Source organism: Somniosus microcephalus, chromosome 8 (genome assembly GCF_052327205.1).
Source record: "Somniosus microcephalus isolate GS21.2 chromosome 8, FLI_Smic_1.0, whole genome shotgun sequence".
Classification (NCBI taxonomy): Eukaryota; Metazoa; Chordata; class Chondrichthyes; order Squaliformes; family Somniosidae; genus Somniosus; species Somniosus microcephalus.
This window is the reverse complement of record NC_140994.1, coordinates 35,886,747-35,912,644: the sequence shown is the minus strand read 5'-3', so window position 1 is coordinate 35,912,644 and position 25,898 is coordinate 35,886,747. Positions and strand designations below refer to the sequence as shown.

At 45.0% G+C, this 25,898-nt stretch overlaps 1 protein-coding gene across 2 annotated transcripts in view; it reads right to left on the bottom strand.

Annotated features, from left to right (window-relative positions):
• Nucleotides 1-25,898, bottom strand: part of sec23ip (SEC23 interacting protein) — a 124,807-nt gene that overhangs the window by 91,749 nt on the left and 7,160 nt on the right. For both annotated transcript variants that reach the window (XM_085994547.1, XM_085994548.1), the window contains exons 3-7: nucleotides 21,502-21,703; nucleotides 10,546-10,739; nucleotides 4,845-4,934; nucleotides 3,148-3,268; nucleotides 2,470-2,559 (exon numbers count right to left, since the gene is read on the bottom strand). In XM_085994547.1, coding sequence (XP_085850673.1) covers nucleotides 2,470-2,559; nucleotides 3,148-3,268; nucleotides 4,845-4,934; nucleotides 10,546-10,739; nucleotides 21,502-21,703 — 697 coding nt within the window. The remainder of the gene's footprint in view (nucleotides 1-2,469; nucleotides 2,560-3,147; nucleotides 3,269-4,844; nucleotides 4,935-10,545; nucleotides 10,740-21,501; nucleotides 21,704-25,898) is intronic.

The window sequence follows — 25,898 nt, the reverse complement described above, 5'->3', positions numbered from 1 at the left end:
TGAGTTTTGATTATTTTATACTTCTATATTAAATGAGGTTTCCAAATCATTCATGTTCAAAATAGTAATGTACTGACTATGTTATCCATCTTGAGAAATATTCTCATTTTCTACAAGCAGGATTATAAACAAATGTCAAAGTACCCATTGCCATTCTGTTCACTATAGACAAAACACCAGATGAAGAAACTATATTTCTTTGACAATTAGGCACTTTATAAACTGCAAGTTGAAAATCCAGAAGATTTTCTGCCTCCACCACAATGCATCAAGGTAAATTAACCACCTCGATAGTGCCTTCTTCCTTCTTTGAATGAGACATTTGCACACTGCAAAAGTCTGTCCCGAGTCCTACTGGATCTGGGAAATCATGGGAATGACTTGAAGAAAGTGATGTCAAAGTTATCAACAAGTGCACCTTGTATAAAAGTAGCTAGCGTACCTGAGCATCAGTTCATCTTGACCTATGCTAGTGTGTTTGGCTGGATAATAATGTCCTAATTCTGAAATAATAATCTTTTAGAGTGCCTTGGTAGCTGGATGGGAGGGAGTATGGCATGTGGAGAATGCCTCATTCGAAAAGAATGAGGTGGGTAGATTCATCCTTCTTTAATTTGTATTCTCCACACACTGCAGAACCTTTCGAAAGTAACAAACTTTTGGGATGAAGAGGTCTCTGCAATGGAGTTTCAGCACCGACAGAGGACAGATTCCAGGTATTTGTTAAATCCAGTGAGTAATGTTTTCCAAAACAGAGTAGATTTTTTCCATTATAAATCTACACAGGATTAAGAGACGCCCAGGACAAGGCCACAGAAAATATGAAATAAGCCTTCACTTGTCCCCTAGGTTCACTATTATAGTGGGCAGCACACTGCATCCTCCATGCACTTGCACATGTTTGCTTATTATCTTACTCATCGTCATCGGTCCATAAGAAATAACTGCGGTGTTTTATGGAACGATTCTGTATGTTTGACATACATTACTAAAGCCATACAAGTGTCCAGTAAATGGAGTTGGTGGTGCAATCTTAACTTGTGAAGTGGATGATAAAATGAAGGTTTAATAATCTCCTGACCTAAATGGATTTGGGAGACTTATTTAGAGAAGGAAAGTAGGATATGATTTCAGAATCAGCCCACTGGGAGAACAGGGTTGATCTATAATGAGATCTTGCCACTTAATGATCCTGTGCGCTCAAACTAATGCTCTGAGCAAGACAGCTTTCCAAGAAAGGAACTTTAAAATCAATAACTCATAGGTTCAAACAGGACATTTTTGATTTATGTAAAACAAAAAAGATCATAATGTGGAACCAAAGAGGTTAAAGTAGATGCAGTTTCCAGGTAGCTTTGACGAAATGCATGACCACTGGGCTAGCGCCTAACCACACAGAGGGCCATGAAAGGCTGAAATAGCAGCAACATGAACTCCAAAAGAACTGAATTTTAACTAAAAACCAATCAGATACTGTATAATTAACATAAAAGAGGATTAAGATCCCATGAAATAGGTTTTACACAGCTTAATGCACCATAGGGCAAATGTCTTCCACTTATTACAAGACAATAAAAGTTGTCTGGAAACTGACTGGCGAGAATCTACCATCTTTTAGATTTTTTCACATCCTTTAAACAATTTCACAAATATTATCAAGATTACAACAAACTCTGTGATCACTGCAGCACTAATTACCCCAACTTGCCCTTGTGCAGTGCACATTGATAAAAGCAAGATTGGAAGTCAAGTTTAATAGTAATGTACATTGTGGAACTTCAAATATTAAAAACTGTATAAGTGTAGTTAAATCTGACTAACCTAGAAGTAAAACTCAAGAGTATTATGCCTTCCAAACTAAATCTAACTTTAGATTTCAATTAGCATTACTGAAATATAAATATTGGAGTCATGCACCTTTAAATATGTGGGGGATGAAAAACAGGAGAGGGGATTTTAAATTATTGCCTTTTTTGACCTCCCTCCGTTAATTTGAGACAAATGGATACTGGGGCTGACATGAATCAACTGAGCGGCCTGCGGGTGGCACTGTCCAGGGAGAGTATAAATACTCGGGCACGGGCCCAGCTTACGCAGGACATTCTTAACAGGAACTAGTGAAGGACACAACTAGACCTCCATGTTGTAAAACAGTTGATTAAAGCTTTGTTTAACGCTTAGACCAAGTGCCTAGTAGTTTTCTTACGTCAGGGGCTTCATACATTTATGAACCAACCATGACCTGCCCTGAACTGTTGTTATGCTCATCTGTGAGAAATTCTTTCACTGGGATAAATCTGACAAAACCCCAAAATATTCCTGGAACTGGATTAGTTAAAGGGTAACATAGCACAAGTTCTTTGACTTCTCTACTGAAATGTAGGTTTACTTCATCAAATGTTTAAAAAGCATACATGACACATTTGCAAAATACCAGGAGGAAAATTCATTATAAACAAACAGACCTACCACATTCAACAATGCTTCTGAAACGTAGGTCACATACAGGCCCAATTCCATGTGCCATGAACACCAGATGATTAACCGGCGGCAGCTCACCTAGGTTAATAAAATGAAATTGCTGAACAAAATAGAAATGCTTAAAATGGAAATGTGATTGTTTGTCTTGAGAAGCAATCTCTAATGTATTAGTCAGTTGTTCCCCTCTTCTCTAATAGTGAAGCTGCATGAAAATGTAATTGCTACAACAACTTAGAGCAAACTACAGGAAAAAAACAAAGACTTGCATTTATATAGCACCTTGTCAAGTTTGGGAGAAATTTCTCAAAACACTTCATATAAAATGGATTACTCTGAAATGCAGTGATGGTTATGTAGTCACTTTGTGTACACCAAGATCCCACAAAGAATTTCTTTAACACACCTAGAATCTTTGGGTGATGAAAGTCAATTTTTGGAGATTCAGCAACAACTGCTGGAAATGAAACATTTCAGAAGAGTGAGATGGTCATAGGACAGGCCATTACTTTATGTATTTAGTATTAAAAACATAGGGAAACGGTCATTAACTTTAAAATGTAACAGACACTTTGCTGAGCTTTTCTTTGGCATTGAAGAGCATTGGTTACACCAATTTGTTGTTATCTGAGGCTATTCATTCATATAGAGTCGCGATCAGACTCATACCTTCAGGGATCTCATCATGGTCATCATCAATCCCACGCTTGACCACTCTGGGCCTAGTCTGTCCATCCTGTGTGGTTCCCCATTCATCTGGTACTGAGGAAGCCTGGAACTGAACTATGACCTGGAAGCAATCATGATAGCTTGATTTAAAATAATTACTGTGAAGACTGGAAATCATAAAAACGGGGTTTAAAAATACATTAATATGGACAGAATCAATATAAAGTAATGCAAGTTAAAACAATTAGGAAAAGCCTCAGACCTTCCACCATAGCACAGCTCAATTTTTCTTCACTCCTGAAAATCGTGGCTTCTGCTGTAGTAGGGTAGTAGTTAGGGTCTTGGACTAGCTCAAATCCCACCATGGCAAGTTGTGAAATTGAACTCATTCTGTATCAATTTAATATATTAAAACAATCTTACATCTGCATGCACTTCCCGTCAACCTTTTCAATAATAAATTTCTATGTTCACATTTATAATGGAAACTGCCTATGTAAATTTGTAAAAGTGGAGTAACAAGTTCACATAATTGCCATTATAACTGTGGACATAGGAATGTATATAATGGAAATACAAGGGCAGAATGTATAACTTTAAAAGAGGGAGTGAATTACATCTGCACACCCTGGTCCAATTCTCCCGCCCTCTAACTCTGCTTCATCTGAAGACTACACTTGGTCTTGAATCTCTGGACCAACAGCACAGGTGATCAACTAGTAAATCTGGCCATTTGTGGGCTACCACCAGAGAAAAATAAGCATGAAAATTGCTGTACTGTCGCAAAAGCCAAACGGTTCACTGATGTCCTTCAAGGAAGGGATCTTTCATCCCACCCAGTCTGGCTTACAGTTGACTCCAATCCCATACAAACTAGACGGCTCTTAACGCTCTCTTAAATGGCCGTGCAAGCATCGTTAGAGGAGGTCTACCACCGTATCAGGGAAACTGGGAATGGGCAATTAATGCGGCCTTGGTAGCATCACCCATATTCCGGCAACAACAAAAAAAAATGTTTTCCCAGGCACTGGCATCCCACCCAGAGACCAGTTTTATGAGCCTGAATTGTCAGCATGGGAAAGCTATTCTACTGCAAGGGGATGACAGCCATGTCCAATCCTGTTCCTACCTGATGTCCATACATGTACACTTTTCAACAGGAGATGCTGGACCAGAAGTGGGAGCTTGGTTCATTTATCACCCCCCCCCACCCCGGCGCCACTCCTTCCCTAGCTCGCACAGAGGGCTACTGCACCCTCAGCATTAGCCTAGCTGAGATTGGGTAATTCAGCACATACCAAGGATTGACACTTGGACCTCAATTGACTCAACATGGCTCATGTAGTGCATTTATCATTTAACCATTGGGGAAGTCTCACAACCATTATAGGCACTTTCACAGTTACAAGAGGTCTCCTTCAGTCGTCTGCACAGCCCTTGTTTCCTTGTCCAGTCGGCATCAAGGACCAAATATGAATCTACGATTCGGCCTTTGGGATAACTGAGCCAGTTGCAAAAATGTAAACATGAAACATTGCTCTCCTGAACTAAAGCAGCATCAAATATAAAAGTTTTGAGAATTGAATCAGTTATTTCCGTGACTGAACAGATGCAAACTAACATCTTTCAAAACCATGTCTTTTTATCAATGGTATTGCTTTAAAGACCATGAGTCCCTGTTTTTATACAGACTGTACCTTTGGATTATGCATAACAATGGTTTCCCCACTCGAGAACTCGAGTCTTCTATGCCACTGGTTGGTAGTTACAGTCTTTTTATATTCTCCCTGCAAAACAGAGGTAAATTAGGGGACGCCGCCAACATTTTCAATTTGTTTTCTCCAACATTTCAAAACTATGTTAAGTGTAAACTGAAAATTTCTAATTCACTTTAGGCTTTTTATACCAATATTTACCAAAGTGCAAATGTTCCAACAGCTTAAAGTGCTAATGCAATGACTATGGAATAACAAATTCACAAATTATTTTCAAATGCCACATCGCACCCCTGCAGTAGAATTGTACTCAATTGTTATTTATGTTATTTACAGAGTCCCTTGGAAGATTGATACTTCCCAATAAATTAAATAAAGTTACATGGAAAGGAAAATTACAACTCACTGAATTGAACAATTAATGTGAGCAACAGAAAATGCTGGAAACACTCAGGTCAGGCAGCATCTGTGGAGAAACAGAGTTTCGAAAGTTCATCGACCTGAAACGTTGACTGTTTCTCTCTCCACGGATGCTGTCTGGCCTGCTGAGGGTTTCCAGCATTTTCTGTTGTTATTTCAGATTTCCAGCATCCGCAGTATTTTGCTATTGAATTAATGTGAGCAGTTGACTTGGGCTTAAAAGTGTCTCAAATAGCAAAATTCATATCACCCTCTTGAGCTGAAACAGACTTCCACAAAACAAAAATAATCTAGGAGCACAATAACTTGGCATAGCAGCACAAGATTATTGCAGATACAGAAAGGGTTTTGAAAATTCTTCGAGACAATATAAACTGTACACAAATCATGAGAGAGGATCCTGCATCGCCTGTGCTAAATCCCAGTGTTGTAGCAAATCTTTTGACTGCTCCAGACAGAACAATGGAATAGAGCAACGTCAGCAGTGTGGAACTCACACAGGGATCTGCAACCTTTGCAGAAAGACTGCGAGATCGTCCCAGATAGATTGCGAGACTCATTAAGTATAACACAATGCAAATAATGGACGTTGCTCTGTAACACTGGGAGTCAGCAGTGCCCACAGGTGATCTGGAATCCTCCCAGCTGGACTGAGAGGTCTGTAATCAACAGCATCAACCTTCCAATTTTCACTTTTTTTCCCTTTAAATCAGATCAAAAACAAAACAAAAATATTGGTGAAGTCAGCTGGGAGCAAATACATTTCTTGTCGGGTTTTAAAAAAAAGGAACAAAAACTGTTTACCCTACTGAACAATTTTGGAAGAAAATACAATACTCCGTGTAAAAATAAACAAGGCTGCCGTCATTGATGTGTAATGATAAAAGTAATTAAAATGCATTTTTGGCAGTGCCTCCCCATCTGTACATGCTGCAGGCAACTGAAGATGCCCTCTGGTTGGATGCTGCCCATGGTTTCTCGGTCAAGTAAGGAAAATAGCTGCATGCATTACAGCAACGTGCAAACACTGACTTTTCCAGGGTTTAGCCCCAATTTTAGGACTTAGCTTGCAGGATGTAGTTATTGGGATTAATTTTAAAATCAGAATACTCAACAGTCATGGGCTAAATGAAAGTCTCACTCCAAAGACTTGAGCACAAAAATCGTCACTCCAGTGCAGTACTGAGGGAGTGCTGCACTGTCAGAGGTGCCGTCTTTTGGATGAGGCGTTAAACCGAGGCCCCGTCTGCTCTCAGGTGGACGCAAAAGATCCCGTGGCACTACTTCGAAGCCAAGCAGGGGAGCTATCCCCGGTTCCCTGGCCAACATTTATCCCTCAATCAATATCACTAAAACAGATTATCTGGTCATTGCTGTTTGTGGGAGCTTGCTGTGCACAAATTGGCTGCCGTGTTTCCTACATTACAATAGTGACTACACTTCAAAAAGTACAGCATTGGCTGTAAAGTACTTTGGGACATCCAGTGATCATGAAAGGCGCTATATAAATGCAAGTCTTTCTTTCTTTAAAGCAAATGGGAATATAGGTAAAAAAATTAAGTTATTGTATCAAGAATTCCCAGGATCCTTAACTTGCCTTTTATCTGCTTGCTACTGTTAACAATAGTTTATTTTGATGCTACATTTTGGTACTAGTTTAAAACATTCGTTGATAATTCATACAAACTAAAAATGGAAATGAATTTCCTAAACAATCAAGTTAAAAATAGACCCAACTTAGCATAAATCCTACAGAGCCAAATTGCAATCAAGCTCCAAACTTTAGAGTACAAAGATTATGGTAAACCTGTATAAATCACTGGTTAGATCGCAGCTCGAGTATTGTGTCAAATTCTGGGCACCACACATTTAGAAAGGATGTCAAGGCCTTCGAAGGATGCAGAGATTTACCAGAATGGTACAAGGGATGAGATAATTCAATTATGTAGAGAGACTAGAGAAGCTGAATTGTTCTCCTTCGAGCAAAGAAGGTTAAGGTGAGACTTAACAGAGATGTTCAAAATTATGGGGGGTTTTGATAGAGTAGATAGGGAAAAACTGTTTCCACTGGCAGTAACCAGACGACATAGATTTAAGATAATTGGCAAAAAAAGCCAGGGGGAAATGAGAATTTCTTTTACTCAGCTAGTTGTTACGATCTGGAATGCACTGCCTGAAAGGGTGATGGAAGCAGATTCAATAGCAACTTTCAAACAGGAATTGGATATATATTTAAAAAGGAAAAAAAAATTCCAGGGCTATGGAGAAAAAGTGGGACTACTTGGTAGCTCTTTCAGAGAGCTGGCACGATGGTCCGAATGGCCTCCTTCTGAGCTGTATGATTCTATCATTCTATGTCGCATCAGAATGTGAGCAGTATTCAGTAACATTTGAGGGGGTTCATGGTAGCAGATGGGCATTCCCTACTACATTAAATAAAACAAATCCATACGAGCTAAGTATGCATAAGTGCACACAACCTGTATCAGGAAAATCAAAGCTATATTGAAACCTGAAGCCAATAGAGCAAGTAAAACAAAAACACAATATACATGGCACCAGAATTCAAATCAATTTCTTCCAAAATAAACAGCCTACAATGTGAAGTGTCAAAGAAGTCGTTAGGTCTGGTACAACTTCTGCATCTGAACAGCGTTCATCCATTTCCGCTGAGGTCTTATTTTAGAGGCTTGCATCCAAAAATAAATATGTACGGGCCCAAAAACTGCACTGTTACACATTTTCTCCACCATCAAAATTACTTTCAAATAATTTTATTGTTCATTTCTACAGTAAGCAGGTTTTTATAATTACTGTGCTGAATTATTTATAATTAATTGATGTATAAAGGACAGAACTGTGGGTAATGATGATGCAAGTTTAATACAACATAACTTTTTACACATCAGCCTTTAAGCTCTGGGTTCCGTGGTTCAAATCCAGCTGAAACTAAAGGGATGAAAGCCTCAGCCTGTTCGTAATGGGAGTCCCATGTGAAATGAGTTTGGGCAATTTCAATTCAGTTCTTAGTGGGCGTGGGCCTACAGCACAAAACTGCTCCTGATTCTGCACGAAGCATCATTCTGACAGGCCGAAGGATGGTTGTGGGAAATTCAAAGATGCCACACTGGAGCTATTCTGGCTTTGGGATTGGGGTGCGTTGAAAGATTTGCTCTGCCTCCAGCTACACTGTACTTGACCTGGAAATAATTGATGCTGACACCGGGGGCATGAAATGGAAGGTGGCCCATTCCCCAGCTCCGACACGCCTCACCTTGACGAACACACCAAAACAAATTCAGTGAAAGATACCTTTCACTCTGGCAGGCTTATAACACAAGTGTTATCAAAGTTTCAGCAACTGCACCATTTAAGGACAAAATGTATTTCCTTCAAGCTTGATCACACATATATAAAAAGTAACTTGGCAAAGCAAATTTTTGATTTTCCAAAATCAACTGCCAGTTTCTCATGAAAATGGATATGCTGAGAAGGGAACTGGCAGTGTCCATATGTCTGACGCCACTATAACCCCATCCCCCTCTGAAACACGGATGGTTTTCTTTAGTAATAACAACAGAAAACGCTGGAAAAACTCAGCAGGCCAGGCAGCATACGTGGAGAAAAACAGAGTTAACGTTTCAGGTCGAAGACCTTTCGTCAGAACTGGAAAAAAGCAGGAAATGGAAAGCAAGTTTAGGGGCTGGGAAAAGGGGGAGGGGATGAAAGAACAAAAGGGAAGGTCAGTGATAGGATAGAAAGCAGGAGAGATTAAGAGACATTGAGAGATATTCAAGGCAAGAGGAGATGGTAATGGGACAAAGGATGGCTCTAGATGAAGTGTGAATTGCGCTGGCAGAATGAAGGACAGCTGCCATGTGGGAGGGAAGAAAAAAAGGCCAAACAAAAAGTGTGGATAAAAAAAATATATATATATATATATATATATATATTACAGTATATGTGATAGGGGCCGAGGTTATGATCTGAAATTGTTGAACTCTCTGTCGAGTCCAGAGGGCTGTACAGTGCCTAATCGAAAGATGAGGTGCTGTTCCTCGAGCTTACGCCGAGCTTCTGTGGAACAATGCAAGAGGTCGAGGACGGTGAGGTCGGAGTGGGAATGGGGCGATGAATTAAAGTGACAGGCCACCGGGAGCTCGGGGTCCCCCTTACAGACTGAACGGAGGTGTTCCGCAAAGCGGTCACCCAATCTGCGTTTGGTCTCCCCAATGTAGAGGAGACCACATAGTCAGCAGCGAATACAGTATACTAAATTGCAAGAAGTACAAGTAAATCACTGTTTCACCTGCAAGGGGTGTTTGGGGCCCTGGACAGTGGGAAGGAGGGAGGTATAAGGGCATGTGTTGCATCTCCTGCGCTTGCACGAGAAGGTGCTGGGCGAAGGGGAAGGGGTGTTGGGGGTGGTAGAGGAGTGGACTAGGGTGTCGCGGAGGGAGCAGTCCCTACGGAATGCTGAAAGGGGAGGTGAGGGGAAGATGCGTTTGGTGGTGGGATCACACTGGAGGTGGCGGAAATGGCGGAGGATGATCCGATGAATGTGGAGGCTGGTGGGGTGAAAGGTGAGGACAAGGGGAACTCTATCGTGGTGCCGGGAGGGAGGGGCAGGGGTGAGGGCAGAAGTGCGGGAGATAGAACGGACACGGTCGAGGGCCGTGTCAACCACAGTAGAGGGAAATCCTTGGTTGAGGAAAAAGGAAGATATGGCGGAAGCACTAGGATGGAAGGTTTTCTTTAGTGCAGGATTACCATGTAGAAACCCACATCAGATTTGTCACTGTCATTTTGGTTACTTCACAGAAAGGCCAGCCTTTAGCAGTGGGAACAAGCCATCTAAAGTTTCCGTATGCTCCTGCATAGATCATAAGTGTTCCAATCACTGCTCCAGCTGAAAATGATATAAATCTTCCAGAGGATTGCAGGCTGCCCTAGGATTCACACCTATAATCACTGGGCAAGTACAGCTGCATCATTTGGATACCAGAGATCAGGTGATCTACATTTTATTTCACTAGGACAACTGTAGATGGCCCTGTAGTTAACTCCTAGTGTAAAGATGAGTTGTAGCTTAAGGCATGAATGTTCCACCCTATGTAAATACAAAGTCATGCTGATTTTCTTTTTTACTCTTTGATACAAGTAACTTTCAGTGTTATGTGCACTACTGGCTCATTGGCAGGCGCTATCATTTTTCCATTTAATTTTAAACTGCAGCTGAGTACAGGTCTATGGGATACTGTACCTCCAATTTCTCGCTGAATTCCTCAGAGTAAGGAATAAACCTGCTGTCCAAGTCCCCCTTGTAAAACCACGTGCATCGCCTCACTTCAGACGGCTCCTCTTCCCAGTACACAGCATGTCGCATGCGGTCATACAGATGAATATCATAGCGACCTCCATCAGTGGACACAATCACATTTTCAGGGTCTGGTTGTACTGGAAGTTTTTAAAACAAAATGGGTTGCTTTAGATTTTGTACTGAACATTGACAATAGCTAAAAGTGCAAATAGAAGTACTATTAATAACAGTTACTCAATAGCAACAGTTATACAACTGGGGAAAGGAATCCTTTAAACAACAAATATGCAAAAGGCTGCTTGACAAAGCTGGTTAAAGCGCTCACAAAGGTTTCAAGTCTGTAAAAGTGATTTGGAAAACAATCAAAGTGAACCCAAAAATAAGAACTCTACTTCGTCATTATAACAAAATGTCTTGTGTCTGTCATCTAGATCGTGCCCGTTGGTTAAATGTCTTTTCTTTTCATTGGTTAGGTCTCATTTATTTTCTCCCTTTTAATTGGTGAATTATAATGAAAGAAAACAATTTTCACAAAACCTTTGAGGAAAGGCCTCATAACAAATGCAGGATTTTCAACCTTAAAAGGAAGCATCCGAGAGATGTTTAAAGACAGTAAGCAGTATGGAAAGTTACTTCAAACAAAATTGCAAGAGATGAGCAACGGGACACTGGTTCAAATCAGTAAAACTGAAATTTAGAACCAATATCGGGAAGTTCTTAATCACAGAGTAGCAGATACATGGAATGGACTTCTAGATAGTGATAGAGGCAAACACCCTGGATTGAACACCAGCTAGATGTTGCAAGCGGAGACTTTAAAGTTTTCCAGGGTGGATGAACTAAAATGGGCCAAATGACTTTCCTTATCGATAATTATCTTGTAATAAGCTTAACAGAGGAAAAGGTAGAGACCAATGTTGCCTCTAATTTTTTTTGTGCACAGTCCCTTTATCTGGCTGCGCAGCCCATTCAAATTTTCGCGCATGTGCGGTTTCTTCCGCATAAAAGCCGGTGAGCGGCCTGCCTGGCACTTCCAGACCGCTGCACGGCCACGCAGCTTAGCGGGAACGTTAGTAAAGACCCCCTTCAATCTTCCAGCATGGGCATGTGGATATGAGACACAGTTAATGTTGCGCCATGGTTAATATAATGTCACACATTGGTGCAAGAAGGGTTCCCTCATCACCTTATTTTTCCTTCTTAGACAGACAAGGCAGCTCAACATTTCAAAACCAAGGGCAGCTCAATGATGAACATGAGAGATTGGAATTCAAAATTTGGATTCCCCATTTGGCAGTCCAGCGCTCCAGCAATATAGCTGTTTTTCGTTTCTTCCCCTATGTATTTTCTTCTATTTATCAGTCGTCCATCTTTTGTTTCCTATATCATGGAAAATTAGTCACATCCCTCCGACTCACTCCATCTATATATATAAATCGGTACTTCTGTCTGTCTGTCTGTCTGTCTGTCTGTCTATCTGTCTGTCTATCTGTCTGTCATCGTGTGGTAAACCACTGTTTGTATTCCTGTTTGTCCTGTTTGTATTCCACTGTGTACATGCCTAGACATGCCTCGGCTGACTCCTCCCACAGGTCCTAGTATAAAGGTGACTGCTCCCCAGCCCTTGGTATCCTGGACCGGTCGACCACTCGAGGCAGACCTCCATTCTGTTGTTAATAAAAGCCTTTAGTTACTCTTCTAACTCTCAGTCTTTTATGAGTAATTGATAGCGCATCAATTTTATTAACAACACTTTTATAATGGAGAAGATCCTCACACCAGCATGCCTGGACTTAGATCATCGGGAGGCGGACTCATCCACCAAGTTTACTCACTGGCTTAAGTGTTTCGAAAAATTCCTGACCGCCTCCGAAGCAATCAAATCGGACGAGGACAAACTGGATGTCCTGACCTCCAAAGTGAACCACCGAGTGTACTCGGTCATCCAAGACGCGACCTCGTACGCGGATGCTATCAAGCTCCTCAAGGACCAGTACACGCGCCCAGTGAACGAAGTGTACGCCAGGCACCTCCTGGGGAGTCGTAAACAACAACCTGGGGAATCGACCGTGGAATACCTTCAGGCACTGTCTGTGCTTGGCCGGGCCTGTGGTTGTAAGGATGTAAAGGCCGCCGTGTACACAGAGGAACTTATCCGGGACGCTTTTGTAGCGGGCCACAGATCCAATTACACACGACAGCGACTGTTGGAGCAGAGTAACCTCGACCTCAACAAGGCCTCTGAACTCGCACTATCGATGGATGCAGCCTACCAGGGCATGGATGCCTACTCCTCTGCACCGTGGACGCCGCGGGGAATGACAGCCTGGGACACGGTAGGACCGCCTCATAGCGCCGTGCCACCCCAGCCACACCCCAACAACAGCCCAACTACCGCAGCAGTGTCCCAAGGCCAGACAGCAGTGCCCCAAGGCCAGAAATGCTACTTCTGTGGCCAGGCAAAACACCCCAGAGCGCGCTGCCCGGCGAAAAACGCGATCTGCTCGGGCTGCGGGAAGAAGGGACACTACGCTAGCGTCTGCAGGGCCAAAGCCACCCCGAACCCCAGCAGCGCCGCGTGTGGGCCATGCGGGCCGCCATTTTGGACCTCCCCGGCCGTGTGCGAATCACCGGTACAGCAGCCATTTTGGACGCCTCCAGCCACATGGGGATCATGGACGCCGCCATCTTGGACGACAGCCGGGACGCAGCAGGCCCCCGACACCGCCTCATCTGATACCCGCAGCGACACACCGACCCCTACGCTGGCATCCGTTACACTGGACCAAGCGAGACCGCACCAACTGGCCAGTTCCACAATGGACATTAAGGTAAATGGTCACGATACAATCTGCCTTTTTGACTCTGGGAGCACGGAGAGCTTCATCCACCCCGACACGGTGCGGCGTTGCTCTCTCCCAGTCCTGCCTGCACACCAGCGGATTTCTATGGCCTCCGAGTCCCAGTCGGCGGACATCGGCGGCTACTGCGTGGTGACACTCGTAGTAGACGGGACCGTGTACGATCATTTTAAACTTCTGGTCCTGCCTGACCTCTGCGCTGCCGTCCTGCTGGGGTTAGATTTTCAGTGCCACCTTAAAAGTGTTACGATGGCGTACGGTGGACCCCTACCCCCACTCACAGTCCGCAGCCAGCAGCTTCCAAATTGCCCGCCGCGCACCAGGTGCAACCTCTCCACACTCAGAGTCACCCCCCCACCACTGTTTGCTAACCTCACCCCCGACTGTAAGCCCATCGCCACAAAGAGCAGGCGATACAGTGCCGGGGACAGGGTTTTCATTAAAACCGAAGTGGAGCGGCTCCTGAAAGAAGGGATTATTGAGGGCAGCACCAGCCCCTGGCGAGCCCAGGTTGTGGTCGTTAAGACCAGCGAGAAGCAGCGCCTGGTCATCGACTACAGCCAGACAATAAATCGCTACACCCTGCTGGACGCCTACCCACTCCCCCGTATAGCTGATATGGTCAACCAGATCGCGCAGTACCGCGTCTTCTCGACCATTGACCTGAAATCAGCGTACCACCAGCTCCCCATCCGCCCTGAGGACCGCCAGTACACTGCCTTTGAGGCAAACGGCCGCCTCTATCACTTCCTTAGGGTTCCCTTTGGCGTCACCAACGGGGTCTCCATCTTCCAAAGGGAGATGGACCGGATGGTAGATCAAAATGCGTTGCAGGCCACTTTCCCATATCTGGACAATGTGACCATCTGCGGCCGTGACTTGCAGGACCATGACGCAAACCTCGAAAAATTCCTCCGCACCGCCCAACTCCTAAACCTGACATATAACAAGGAGAAGTGCATATTCCGCACAAACCGCCTCGCCATCCTTGGCTGTGTTGTGGAACACGGAGTCATCGGCCCCGACCCCGACCGGATGCGTCCCCTTATGGAACTTCCACTGCCCCACTGCCTCAAGGCCCTGAAGAGGTGCCTAGGGTTTTTCTCCTATTACGCCCAGTGGGTCCCCTACTATGCGGACAAGGCCCGTCCGCTGATCAAGTCCACCTCTTTTCCCTTGACGGCAGAGGCCCGCTTAGCCTTCCACCGTATCAAGGAGGACATTGCCAAAGCCACCATGCACGCAGTGGACGAATCCATCCCCTTCCAGGTGGAAAGCGACGCGTCCGACTTTGCCCTGGCCGCTACCCTCAATCAGGCGGGGAGACCCGTGGCCTTCTTTTCACGAACCCTCCAAGGCCCGGAGACCAGACACTCCGCTGTTGAGAAGGAGGCCCAGGCGATTGTGGAGGCTGTGCGTCATTGGAGGCACTACCTGGCCGGAAAACGATTTACCCTGCTCACTGACCAGCGTTCAGTTGCTTTTATGTTTAACAACAAGCAGAGGGGCAAAATCAAAAATGACAAGATCTTGAGGTGGAGAATCGAACTTTCCACCTACAACTACGAGATCTTGTACCGGCCCGGGAAGCTAAATGAACCCCCGGATGCGCTATCGCGTGGCACCTGCGCCAGCGCGCAGATCGATAGACTACGGGTCCTCCACAATGACCTCTGCCACCCGGGGGTCACCAGGTTCTTCCACCTCATCAAGGCCCGCAACCTGCCTTACTCTATTGAGGAGGTCAGGACCATGACCAGGAACTGCCAAGTCTGCGCTGAGTGCAAACCACACTTTTATAGACCAGACAGGGCCCACCTGATAAAAGCCACTCGCCCCTTCGAGCGCCTGAGCGTTGATTTTAAAGGGCCTCTCCCCTCCTCCGACCGCAATGTGTACTTCCTCAATATTATTGATGAGTACTCCCGTTTCCCGTTCGCCTTCCCCTGCCCGGACATGACCAGTGCCACGGTCATTAAATGTCTGAACAACCTCTTCACCCTGTTCGGCTTCCCCAGCTATATCCATAGCGACCGGGGCTCATCGTTTATGAGCGACGAACTCCGTCAGTACCTGCTAACTAGGGGTATTGCCACAAGCAGGACCACCAGTTACAACCCCCGGGGGAACGGACAGGTGGAAAGAGAAAATGCGACAGTTTGGAAGGCCGTCCTGCTAGCCTTAAAGTCTAGGGGCCTTCCAACCTCCCGCTGGCAGGATGTGCTCCCCGATGCGCTCCACTCTATTCGGTCACTGCTCTGCACTGCCACTAACGCCACCCCTCATGAGAAAATGTTTGTCTTCCCAAGGAAGTCCACATCAGGGACATCGCTACCGCCATGGCTGACGTCCCCAGGGCAGGTCCTACTGAGAAGACACGTGACGACCCATAAAACGGACCCCCTGGTCGAGAGGGTCGACCTCCTCCACGCCAACCCCCAGTATGCTTACATCGCATACCCGGACGGGCGGGAGGACACAGTCTCCATAAGAGACCTTGCACCCTCGGGGACCACAGTAACCCACTACCCACTACCACCCCCCCCCACGATCCGATATCCAGCCCCAGCAGACGGCAGGCCTGGGCCCCGCGACCCGCTCGACATCTACGAGGTCGACACGCCTGTGCCACAGCCTACGCTGGACTCGACGCCGGAAGCTTCACTACCCCTGCCGTCGCCACGCCGATCACAGCGGCAGACAAGACCTCCGGAGAGACTCCAATACACTAACTTTTAATACACTTCACCCCGCCGGACTCAATTTTAAACAAGGGGTGAATGTGGTAAACCACTGTTTGTATTCCTGTTTGTCCTGTTTGTATTCCACTGTGTACATGCCTGGACATGCCTCGGCTGACTCCTCCCACAGGTCCTAGTATAAAGGTGACTGCTCCCCAGCCCTTGGTATCCTGGACCGGTCGACCACTCGAGGCAGACCTCCATTCTGTTGTTAATAAAAGCCTTTAGTTACTCTTCTAACTCTCAGTCTTTTATGAGTAATTGATAGCGCATCACATCGCGTGTGCGTTGCGGGTATGCACTCGAAAGTTACAGGGCGTACCTATGCGCGCGTTACCTCCAAAGAAAGCTTACGCTTCCGAGACGGTTTTAAGCGTATTTACGTTTCGGCCGGGCTAAAGTTGCGCCCGTGGTATCCCAAAAACCTTCAACATTCCGCTCATTAGCATCTCATTATCCGCTCATTAGCGACAGAGTGACCTCGAGCTCGACCAATCGTACGCCGGGTTGCTGGCGTGTGCCGCCGGGCCAATCGGTGCGCGTGTGGCCGGGCTTTATCGTTCTGAACCGAGGTGAGTCGCCGCCATCTTGATTCCAAACTTTTCCTTTCTTTTTCCCGCTTTCTGCGTCTTAAAAAAAAAACGTTGCTTTTAAAACACATATTGTTTTTAAAAAAAATGATTTAGAAAGTAATTAACTTATCTAATCTCATTAATTTTCCTACCGTTTCCCCGTTTTTCCAGGTAGGCCTAGAAGCCTCGGCGTCTCCTCCGCACCCACGCCCGAGCTAGGCACCTCCCGGCCCCACTCGAAGGCTGGAGGGCCGAGCCTCAGCCCAGCGACGCTAGGGTGCGCGCGCAGCAGGAGCCGAGACGTCTCTCTCTGCCGGGGCTTGCTGAGCATCCAGCGTTACCCTGGCAACGGGCGCAATCGGCGGTCTTCACCTCGGGGGGAGGGGGGGCGGCCGCGACCCTCGGGGGGGGGGGGGGGGGGGCCGCGACCCTCGGGGGGAGCCGCGCGCGCAGCAGGAGCAGCTGAGACGCGGCGTCTCTCTCTCTGGCTTGGTCAGCGTCACGGTTGCCCTGGCAACCGGGCCCGCCGGCCGAGAGAGACGCCGCGTCTCAGCTCCTGCTGCGCGCGCAATCGGCGGTCTTCACCTCCGGGGGGGGGGGGGGGCGCGACCCTCGGGGGCCCTCCCCTCCGCCCTCCATCCCCCCCTCCCCTCCCCCGCCCTCCCTCCCCCCCCTCCCGCCCTCCCTTCCCCTCCCCTCCCCCCCTCCCTCCCTTCCGTCCCCCTCCCCTCCCCCCGCCCTCCCTTCCCCTCCCCCCGCCCTCCCTTCCCCGCCCTCCCCCGCCCTCCCTTCCCCGCCCTCCCCCGCCCTCCCTTCCCCGCCCTCCCCCCTCTTCCCCCCACCCCTCCCTCTCTTCCCCGCCCTCCCCCCCCTCCCCCCTCTTCCCCCCCACCCCTCCCTCTCTTCCCCGCCCTCCCCCCTCTTCCCCCCCACCCCTCCCTCTCTTCCCCCCACCCCTCCCCTCCCTCTCTTCCCCCCAGTCGCTCTCTCTCTTCCTCCCAGTCGCTCTCTCTCTCGCTCTTCCAACAACAACATTCCCTCGAAAAAGCCTCGGCACCGCCGGGCACTTCAGCTAGTTGTTAAGTATAAATGAATTGTAATGAATACAATAAAAACTAAATTACAAAGGCAACATGCTGTGACAGCAGTCAACACAGACTGTGGCAAGAGATTAATCTGCAAAGTTGTGCTGACTGTTATTGTTAACGAGCAGCAAAACATGTCTTTGTGCCAGTCCACATGGGTCACAAAATTCAAAAGGCATTATTATATATATAGCAGAATACAAACAATGGTTATGCTGCTCAAAATAAGCATTTTTGTACAAAATTAGGGATTAATGCTGCAGCTTGAGGGGAGTAAAACGGGTCTCCATTTTCCATATTCTTTAGCAACTATCATTCAAACTGAAACCTATAGATTAATTTCACAACTGCTTTCAGTATTATGAAACTGGAACTGGATGTGTCCAAAAACATTGCTTTGGAAAGTCAGACTTTTAGCTAGTTCAATATCAATACATTCTCTTCACTAGATGTTTTAAACAATACCATATAAATTGGACTGGTATCATATTCAAAGGTTCACTGTAAAAGAAAACTGTAGATTTAAAAAGTTGCTTTATAATAATAGATTGGTTTACATTATAAATACACCTGCATTCTACATTTTCCAGTTTTAAAACTGCATTTATTTTCTTCTCTAATTAATAATCCTGAAGAATGACTTTTAAAATCCATTATAGTATAAAACCATGATGGCTCTGGAAAAATATGCATGGTGCAGTATTAAATCACAGATCAGGAAAGCCCCAGGTCTGATATCTGGTCTGTGCTTACTTACTTCAGGTACCCAATCTTAGCCAGCTGGCAGTAGGGATGGGGCAGTCAAATGTAGCTTTCCTGCTCCTGATCGCCATTCCTTGACCCTGCTGCAAAGTGTGCATGAACAGATGTTGGCCAGAACAGAATTGGGCTTCACTGTAATAACAACAGAAAACGCTGGGAAAACTCAGCAGGCCAGGCAGCATCCGTGGAGAAACAGAATTAATGTTTCAGGTCGAAGACCTTTCACTGTGATGGCCACCAGTCAAATACCCTACCAACACCCACTAGATACAATCAACATAAGTGGCCACCCGAGTGAAATACCAAGCAACCATGGGCCCTGGCATAATTAGCTATCTTCATGAGTATGGAGTGAGGGAAAGTTGGAATGAGCAAAATACTAAGGTCGGAATTTTGCCTACCTGGGCGGGTCCAGTGCGGGTGGTGTCCGTGGCGGGTCGCAACCCCGCTGCTGGCTCCATCTCGCTATTGAAAATGAACTTACCTTAATGGGGCCTATTAAGCCCGCCCAGCGCGTTATCCGGCCCAATGAGATGGAGCGGGTCTGTTGACGTCATTCATTTTCAGCCGGGATTCTTAAAGGGACCATGGCCACATTACATTTGAAGTTTTATCTAACATAGTGCGGTCAGTGCACTACAGCATTGGAGTGCTGCAAACACTGACAATAACTGCACAGAGGCAGAGGGCATACACCCAGGTCACAACACACAGGGAGGTCCTCCTCCCTTCCAATGGGCGGAAGAGACCTCCCCAGGAGACCAAGACAGCCTGGTTGCACATTGCACAGGAGGACACAAGCAGGGATGTCATCAGGAGGACCTGGGTGCAGTGTCGCAAACATTTCAATGGGCTCATTAGATCACGAAACATTAGTACAAAGCCACACTAAACTTCATCCTCTTGTTCTTTTCATCACATCTCCATCACTCTGCCTTCCCTACCCTACTCCTGCACATCCTTACTCACACCAACATACCTTGTACGTCCACCCATCCCTCTCTATCTACATCATCACATCCCCATCTCACGAGCCACCCCTCACACTCACCCTCATCCTAGTGCAATCATACCAACTAACAACACACAAGGGTAGCCACTTGGGTGTTTTATGCAATGTTTATGTAAATGTGGTGTCAAACATAACAATCTTTATTTTCAACACTTTCTGGTCTTGGACAGATTTGTGCGCACCTTTGGAAGTGGCTTAGTGAATTGCAGTGAATGGTAAGACATAACAGTACCCCCCCCCCCCCAAAATGGTGATGAGTGTGAAAGGAATGGCTTGGGCATTGTAGGGATGCTTTATGGTGATGGTGTGGAGTGGTGCCAACCTGGCGCATCATGTGACAGCCCTATGGGTGTACAGCGTAAAGTTAACTAAATCTGGCCATGGTGAGGCCATCCCTGGCAGCAATGTGCTCAGGTGCTGATGCCCTCTGTCCTGTGCAGCATCAGGTGATCGCGGAGAAGGTTGGTGGTGCTGTGGGTGTTGGGGCTCAACGTGGTCCGATTCTGAGGACCACGGTGAGACAGGATAAATGGCACCCATGCTGATGGAATAGATGGCAGGTGAAGTACAGATGACAGAAGCATTCGGTCAATGGTGTGAGAGTTCTTCCAATGAAGTGACACTGGATGGAGACTTTGCAGGAAGCACCTGCAGCCTGTAGAATCTGTGCTGGAAATGGACTGAGCAACAGCTTCTGCCCTGAGGAAAGTGATCATGTGTCAGGTGGAGCTTTCACTACTTGACAGCATGAAATGTTTAATCGGCTGGAGCAATGCCACAGAACTCCCGTCTCAGGTTGACAGACGTGGTTCCCGAGCTGCGTGATTCCTGTGGCCATGCAGGGAAATTTAAAAAGTGAAAAAAGGCTCTTAAGTGCCTGTAAACTACCCGATATTCATCTCAATTGGGTCCCCGCTGCTGCCGGTCAGGTCGGCTCCGCGATGACAGATGCACCTGGGGGAAAGGCGCGTGGGAGCGAGACGTCAGCGGGTTCCCGACCCGCTGTCAAAAAAAACAAACTTTCCCACCCGACCCGCCCGCTACCACCCCCGAAAAGTTTGGCCGAACAGTCCAAATAATTTATTACAATATAGCTGTACTCATTTGTTGTACATCTGCAGCTCGTTTAGGGGGGAAAAAGGAAGTGATTTACTCCAATAATAGTTCAGGATAAAACGCTCACTCTGGATACAGACAGTTCAGAACATCTTAATGTAAACAGATCATTTTGTGCGGTAATGAAATCTCAATCTACACATGAGGATAGTAATTCAATAATACAGTATCTGATTGAGACAGCTCAACCTCATTCTGAACAGAATGCAATTTGGAACAGGGCAATAATGAATCACAAAGGACATAAGCTACAGGACTGTACAGTCAGCATTTAACTGACAAATGAGCCAGTGGAATATGGACACCTTAACTCAAAATAAATTCACTGCCTAAATGTTCACAAATACATACAAGTATACACGTTAAAGAAAAGCAGAGCTACCCGAAGCTGCATACTACCAACACAAACATTCACTGGAGAAATGGGCAAAATGTCCTCACTGCATATTATGAAATGGATAGATTAGTCAGTAAATGCCTATTTGACAACATATTTGTCAATAGAATCAAGAGATTTATCCTATTTATACAATAAAGTACATATTTTAAATACCGAAGTCTGACATCCAAAATTGATTACAAAGCAGAAATAAAATGACTGTTTAGTGAAGACACTTATCCTGAATTACTTTTTCAAAAACTTACCTGGAAGAATTCCAAATTGAAGTTGTCTTTAGTCAGAGAACAATATACTGTATTGGGGATAAAAAGATTTTTTAAATCACACAAAATAAAAAAATTTTGACTCACCAGAGTTATAAACTTCCTCGAGGTTTGCCGTGTCCAGAAAGCTGAATGGCATCCAGATTGGTTTATCCCCCACCAGCTTGCAGTAGAACCAGTGGGGTCGCACAGACTCATAGAGGTTATATGGCAAATCCAGTAAAGGCTGTATTGCTGTGGATATAGGTTTAGAAGGAGGCGGCGGTGACACAGCTTGCCCTACAGGTGCCTGGAAAGGGAGGTACATCAATCATCAATTTTGAAAGAACTCTGTATAGGCATAATTCAAATATTGTTCTGGTCAAAAAGTAACAACCTGTTAACCCAGGAAAAATTAATGGCTCAGATACAAGACCGAGACAGGTTAAAAGATCTCAAAAGCAATAAATCCCCAGAGATAGAGAATGTTTATCCCTGGACACTCAAGGAGAACAGGGAGATTTGTGAGGCATTAGCAATCATTACGAAGGAATCTGTGGACACTGGGGAAGCACCAGTAGATTGGAAACAAACAAATGGGGTGCCCACATTTAAAAGGCGCAACAACTCTCAGAATCAGATGTTAACTGCACAATAGTAACTTAGTAAACAGCTGTCAACATGGATTTAGAAGAGGAATATCCTGCATAACCAGGGCTGGGTGGCTCCAAACAGGACACATTTCTGATATGGGGAATGAGGGTTGATTTCCCACCAGACGGCAGAAGGATAAAGGGATCGTGTATCTACAAGCCTAATGAAAACGAAGGCAGCTAGAGGGAAAACTTCAACCACTCCCTCTCCCCCCGCCAAAAAAGCACTGCACCCAACTGAAAAATAAAATTGGGTATCTGGGCTGACAGTTTGTGAATATCAGATCTCCACTCACTTCGTTTTCCTCTTCTGAAAGTGGAAAAACATGCTAGCTTACAGTTTTACAGCTATCTACAATCTCCAGTACTTCACCAGTGGTCACTTTCCACGTGTGAGGTTAGACAGCGAGCACTGGAAACGTATTTATTCATTAGAGGCAACACAGCCAAATCCGACACTATCCACACTCATGGTTCCAACACAAGTCAATGGCCCGGATTTTGTGGAAAGAATAACGTTGAGGCTATCAGTGTTCACCGTTATTAAGGAGTAAATTGGACAGCAAATTCCATTGTCTGCACTTGTGCAGTTAAATGTGGAAATCAGGAAGTTGCTGTCCGAGTTGCCCTGCTCCTCCACAAGCTTCACTACACTGGTACCTCGCCGAGAGATTCGGCATTCAAATACATGAAGGGCATGAAGTTGCGGTACTTACCCAATATATACCCATAAACATGCCAGAAATGTTAGGGCTTGTCTATTCAAGTGTAAGTGAATTTTTAACGGCATGGTAAGTCTTAATTACTGCCAAACAACCTCTCTGGCACTGAAAATGTACTTTTACCACTGTGGAGTCACATTCCTTCAAATTTTAATGTTGGAGATTTTTTTTAATTATAAAATTTAAATAACTTTTTAATAACTTTTTCTTTCTGTCTATTATTTCTCTCTCTTAATCCCATCTTTCTTTATATCGCTTTCTGTACACGATTTTACGTTGAATTAAAATATTCTAACTTACACTTCCTGGTTTAAACTCTGTGTGTCTCAATAAGGATTCTTCAATATGATTGGTTAAGGAGACACGTCATTGCTTGCCCTGTTCACGCAGGTCCCAGATCCCCTGTAGAAGGCGCTGCACTGAAAAGGATTTCTAATCACTGCAAGTTCCAGTGCAAAAGCCCATAGAAAGTCTGTGAGCAAGTGCAAGTGTAATGAACGGCTAGCAACGTGTGTATGCCGCTGACTGCAAAATCCGGGCCACAGTATAGTTATCAGGTATTGGAACCGTGGCAGGTTTTTTTTCTTCTTTCAATAACACAGAGGTAAACTCCAGTGCTTCCACTGCCACACTGGCTGAAATGAGCTAACAATGTCGGGACTGAATTTTTTGCCACGAAAACTTTTAGTCCTTTTTAGAAAAGTTGGCTATTAAAGAATTTGATTGAAATAAACAGAAGACTTTAAAAGCTTTTAGTGTAAAATCCAAACAAGCAGAAAATATCGGAAACACATGGCTGGGCCAAAAGCATCCGAAAACAGGACAGAAGTGTATATATCCTTCATCAGAACTAAAAGGTATGGCATGTTCCTGAATTTCAGACTATGCCACCATGAGAGGGAGCTTGGTGTAATAAATATTAAAAATGCTTCTATTAAATTAAACTTGGCACTAGAGGACAGCAGGGCTGTCGGGTTTATACTAAATTTCATACAGGGCACCTAAACCAGTGTCCTGTTGACAATGAATGATAATTTGACATTTCAGTGATTGTTCACACTTACCGCTGCTGCAACAATGCTATTCATTTGAGCTCAGCAGGGGTCAATGCCAAGTTATGCTGATGGATTCACTCTGGGGCTGGGACAGGTAGTTAAAGGAATAAGGTTTTGACTAAAAGCCGACACTGGAGTCAGACTTTTATAAACAAAAGATTAACTGTGAAGGAAGAGGCAGTCAGGCAACAGACTGCTGCGAGAAGAGTTTCTAGTCTGGGCTGCAGGACAGAATGCTAAAAAATTATTCAGTGTGTTGACTTACTTAAACAGAAGTGGCGTATCATACTGTTTCATTATTTTTATACAATTACACAAAGATAAGCTTTAGCAATTTGACTAAGTGAATCTGATCATAAGTGAAACTGTTGCTCTGCGCTCACATTGCAGAATAAAGCAAATCACATCCCACCACACTTAGTGATGTAAGAAAACTACTAAGCACTTGATTTGAGTATAAAACAAGGCTTTAATCAACTGTTTCACAACCATGAGATTCTAGTTACCTCACTAGTTCCTGGTTACAAAAACATCCTGGGTAAGCTGGGCCCACACCCGAGTATTTATACTCCTTGGACGGCGCCACCAGCTGGCCGCCCAGTGTTATTTCACGAGTCATTTCTTCATGAATGATAAGATTCACGACACTTAAGTGTTAACTCAGTGTACTTTTGGAGAAATTGAAGAAATACATGCAAGAGACACAGATATCCGGTTCAGGGCGCAAAGGGGCACGATTGTTACCCCCTCAGGCATTTTACTGCACAAATAGATATAGGGCAGTATGAGCCAACTCCCATAAAAGAAACAGAAACAGAAAATGCTGGAAATACTCAGCAGGTCAGGCAGCATCTGTGGCGCGATAAACAGAGTTAACATTTCAGGTCGATGACGTTTCATCAGAACTGACGGAAGGTCATCGACAAGCGCTTCAACATTCTGTCCTGCAGCCCAGACCGGAAACTCTTCTCCCCGCAGCCTGTCTTCTCGTACCACTTTGTTGCCTGACTGCCTCTTCCTTCACAGGTCATCCGGTGAAAGATCATCGACCGGCAACGTTAACTCGGTTTCTTTCTCTCCACAGATGCTGCCTGACCTGCCAAGTATTTCCAACATTTTCTGTTTCTATTTCAGATTTCCAGCAGCTGCAGCATTTTGCTTTTGTCCCGTAAAAGATGCTCAGACCATTGACGGGAGTGACTGGTGCCACTGAAGCCAAGATTATATCTATGGCAGGCCCAAATTCTTCATAAACGGATTCTCAGGTTTTTTCTTATCTACATAGGAAAACAAATAAGTCTCAGGTGCATTCATAGTGTATGAAAAACAGTCTGTTACACTTTAAAGTGGCACATGGGCACCCGTGACTCAAATAACCATTGTGAAGTTAAACGTTCACTCACTCAAATCTGGACAGGTAAGAAAAGCTGCAATAGTAATTACACTTCAAAAGTACTTCATTGGTTGTAAAGCATAATTATGCTTGTAATTTATTGCAAGGTACTTAAATATATCAGCCCTAAAGATTTCCATTCAAGTAGAATGTTCATGTACCTATCCTTGCACGTGTCCCAAAGGATAGGTTACAAAAATCAGACCTAGGCTTTTATAATTACCTCCCGTTAAAGGGTTCTTTCATAGAGCTGATATTTTTAATTGCTCATTTTCAATGCAGACATGGTGTTATTAAAAGTAGATGTCATTCCTTTTGTTTTAAAACTTGGCTACAGAACAATGCTTCTACTAAACCAGACCCTAGATTGTGGGCATACAGTGCCATTACCAGATCAGTTCTGCATTTTACATGCAGGTTTGACTCTTCCTAATTATTTACCATATAAAAGTACAGGTTACAGAAAGTATAACAAAAGACTGCTTGCAATAGTCCATACATCTCAACCAGGGCTAGTCTTAATGACATACAATCTATGCACTGGATTCCATGGCATCTACTCGAAAAACGTACATTTCATTATTCAGTCATCTTTGTGCAAACTTCAAAAGACAACAAAGTGTCATACTCTAGTACTTCTGGTTTTAACAGAGGATTGAGAGTTGTGGCTGAGTTACAAACT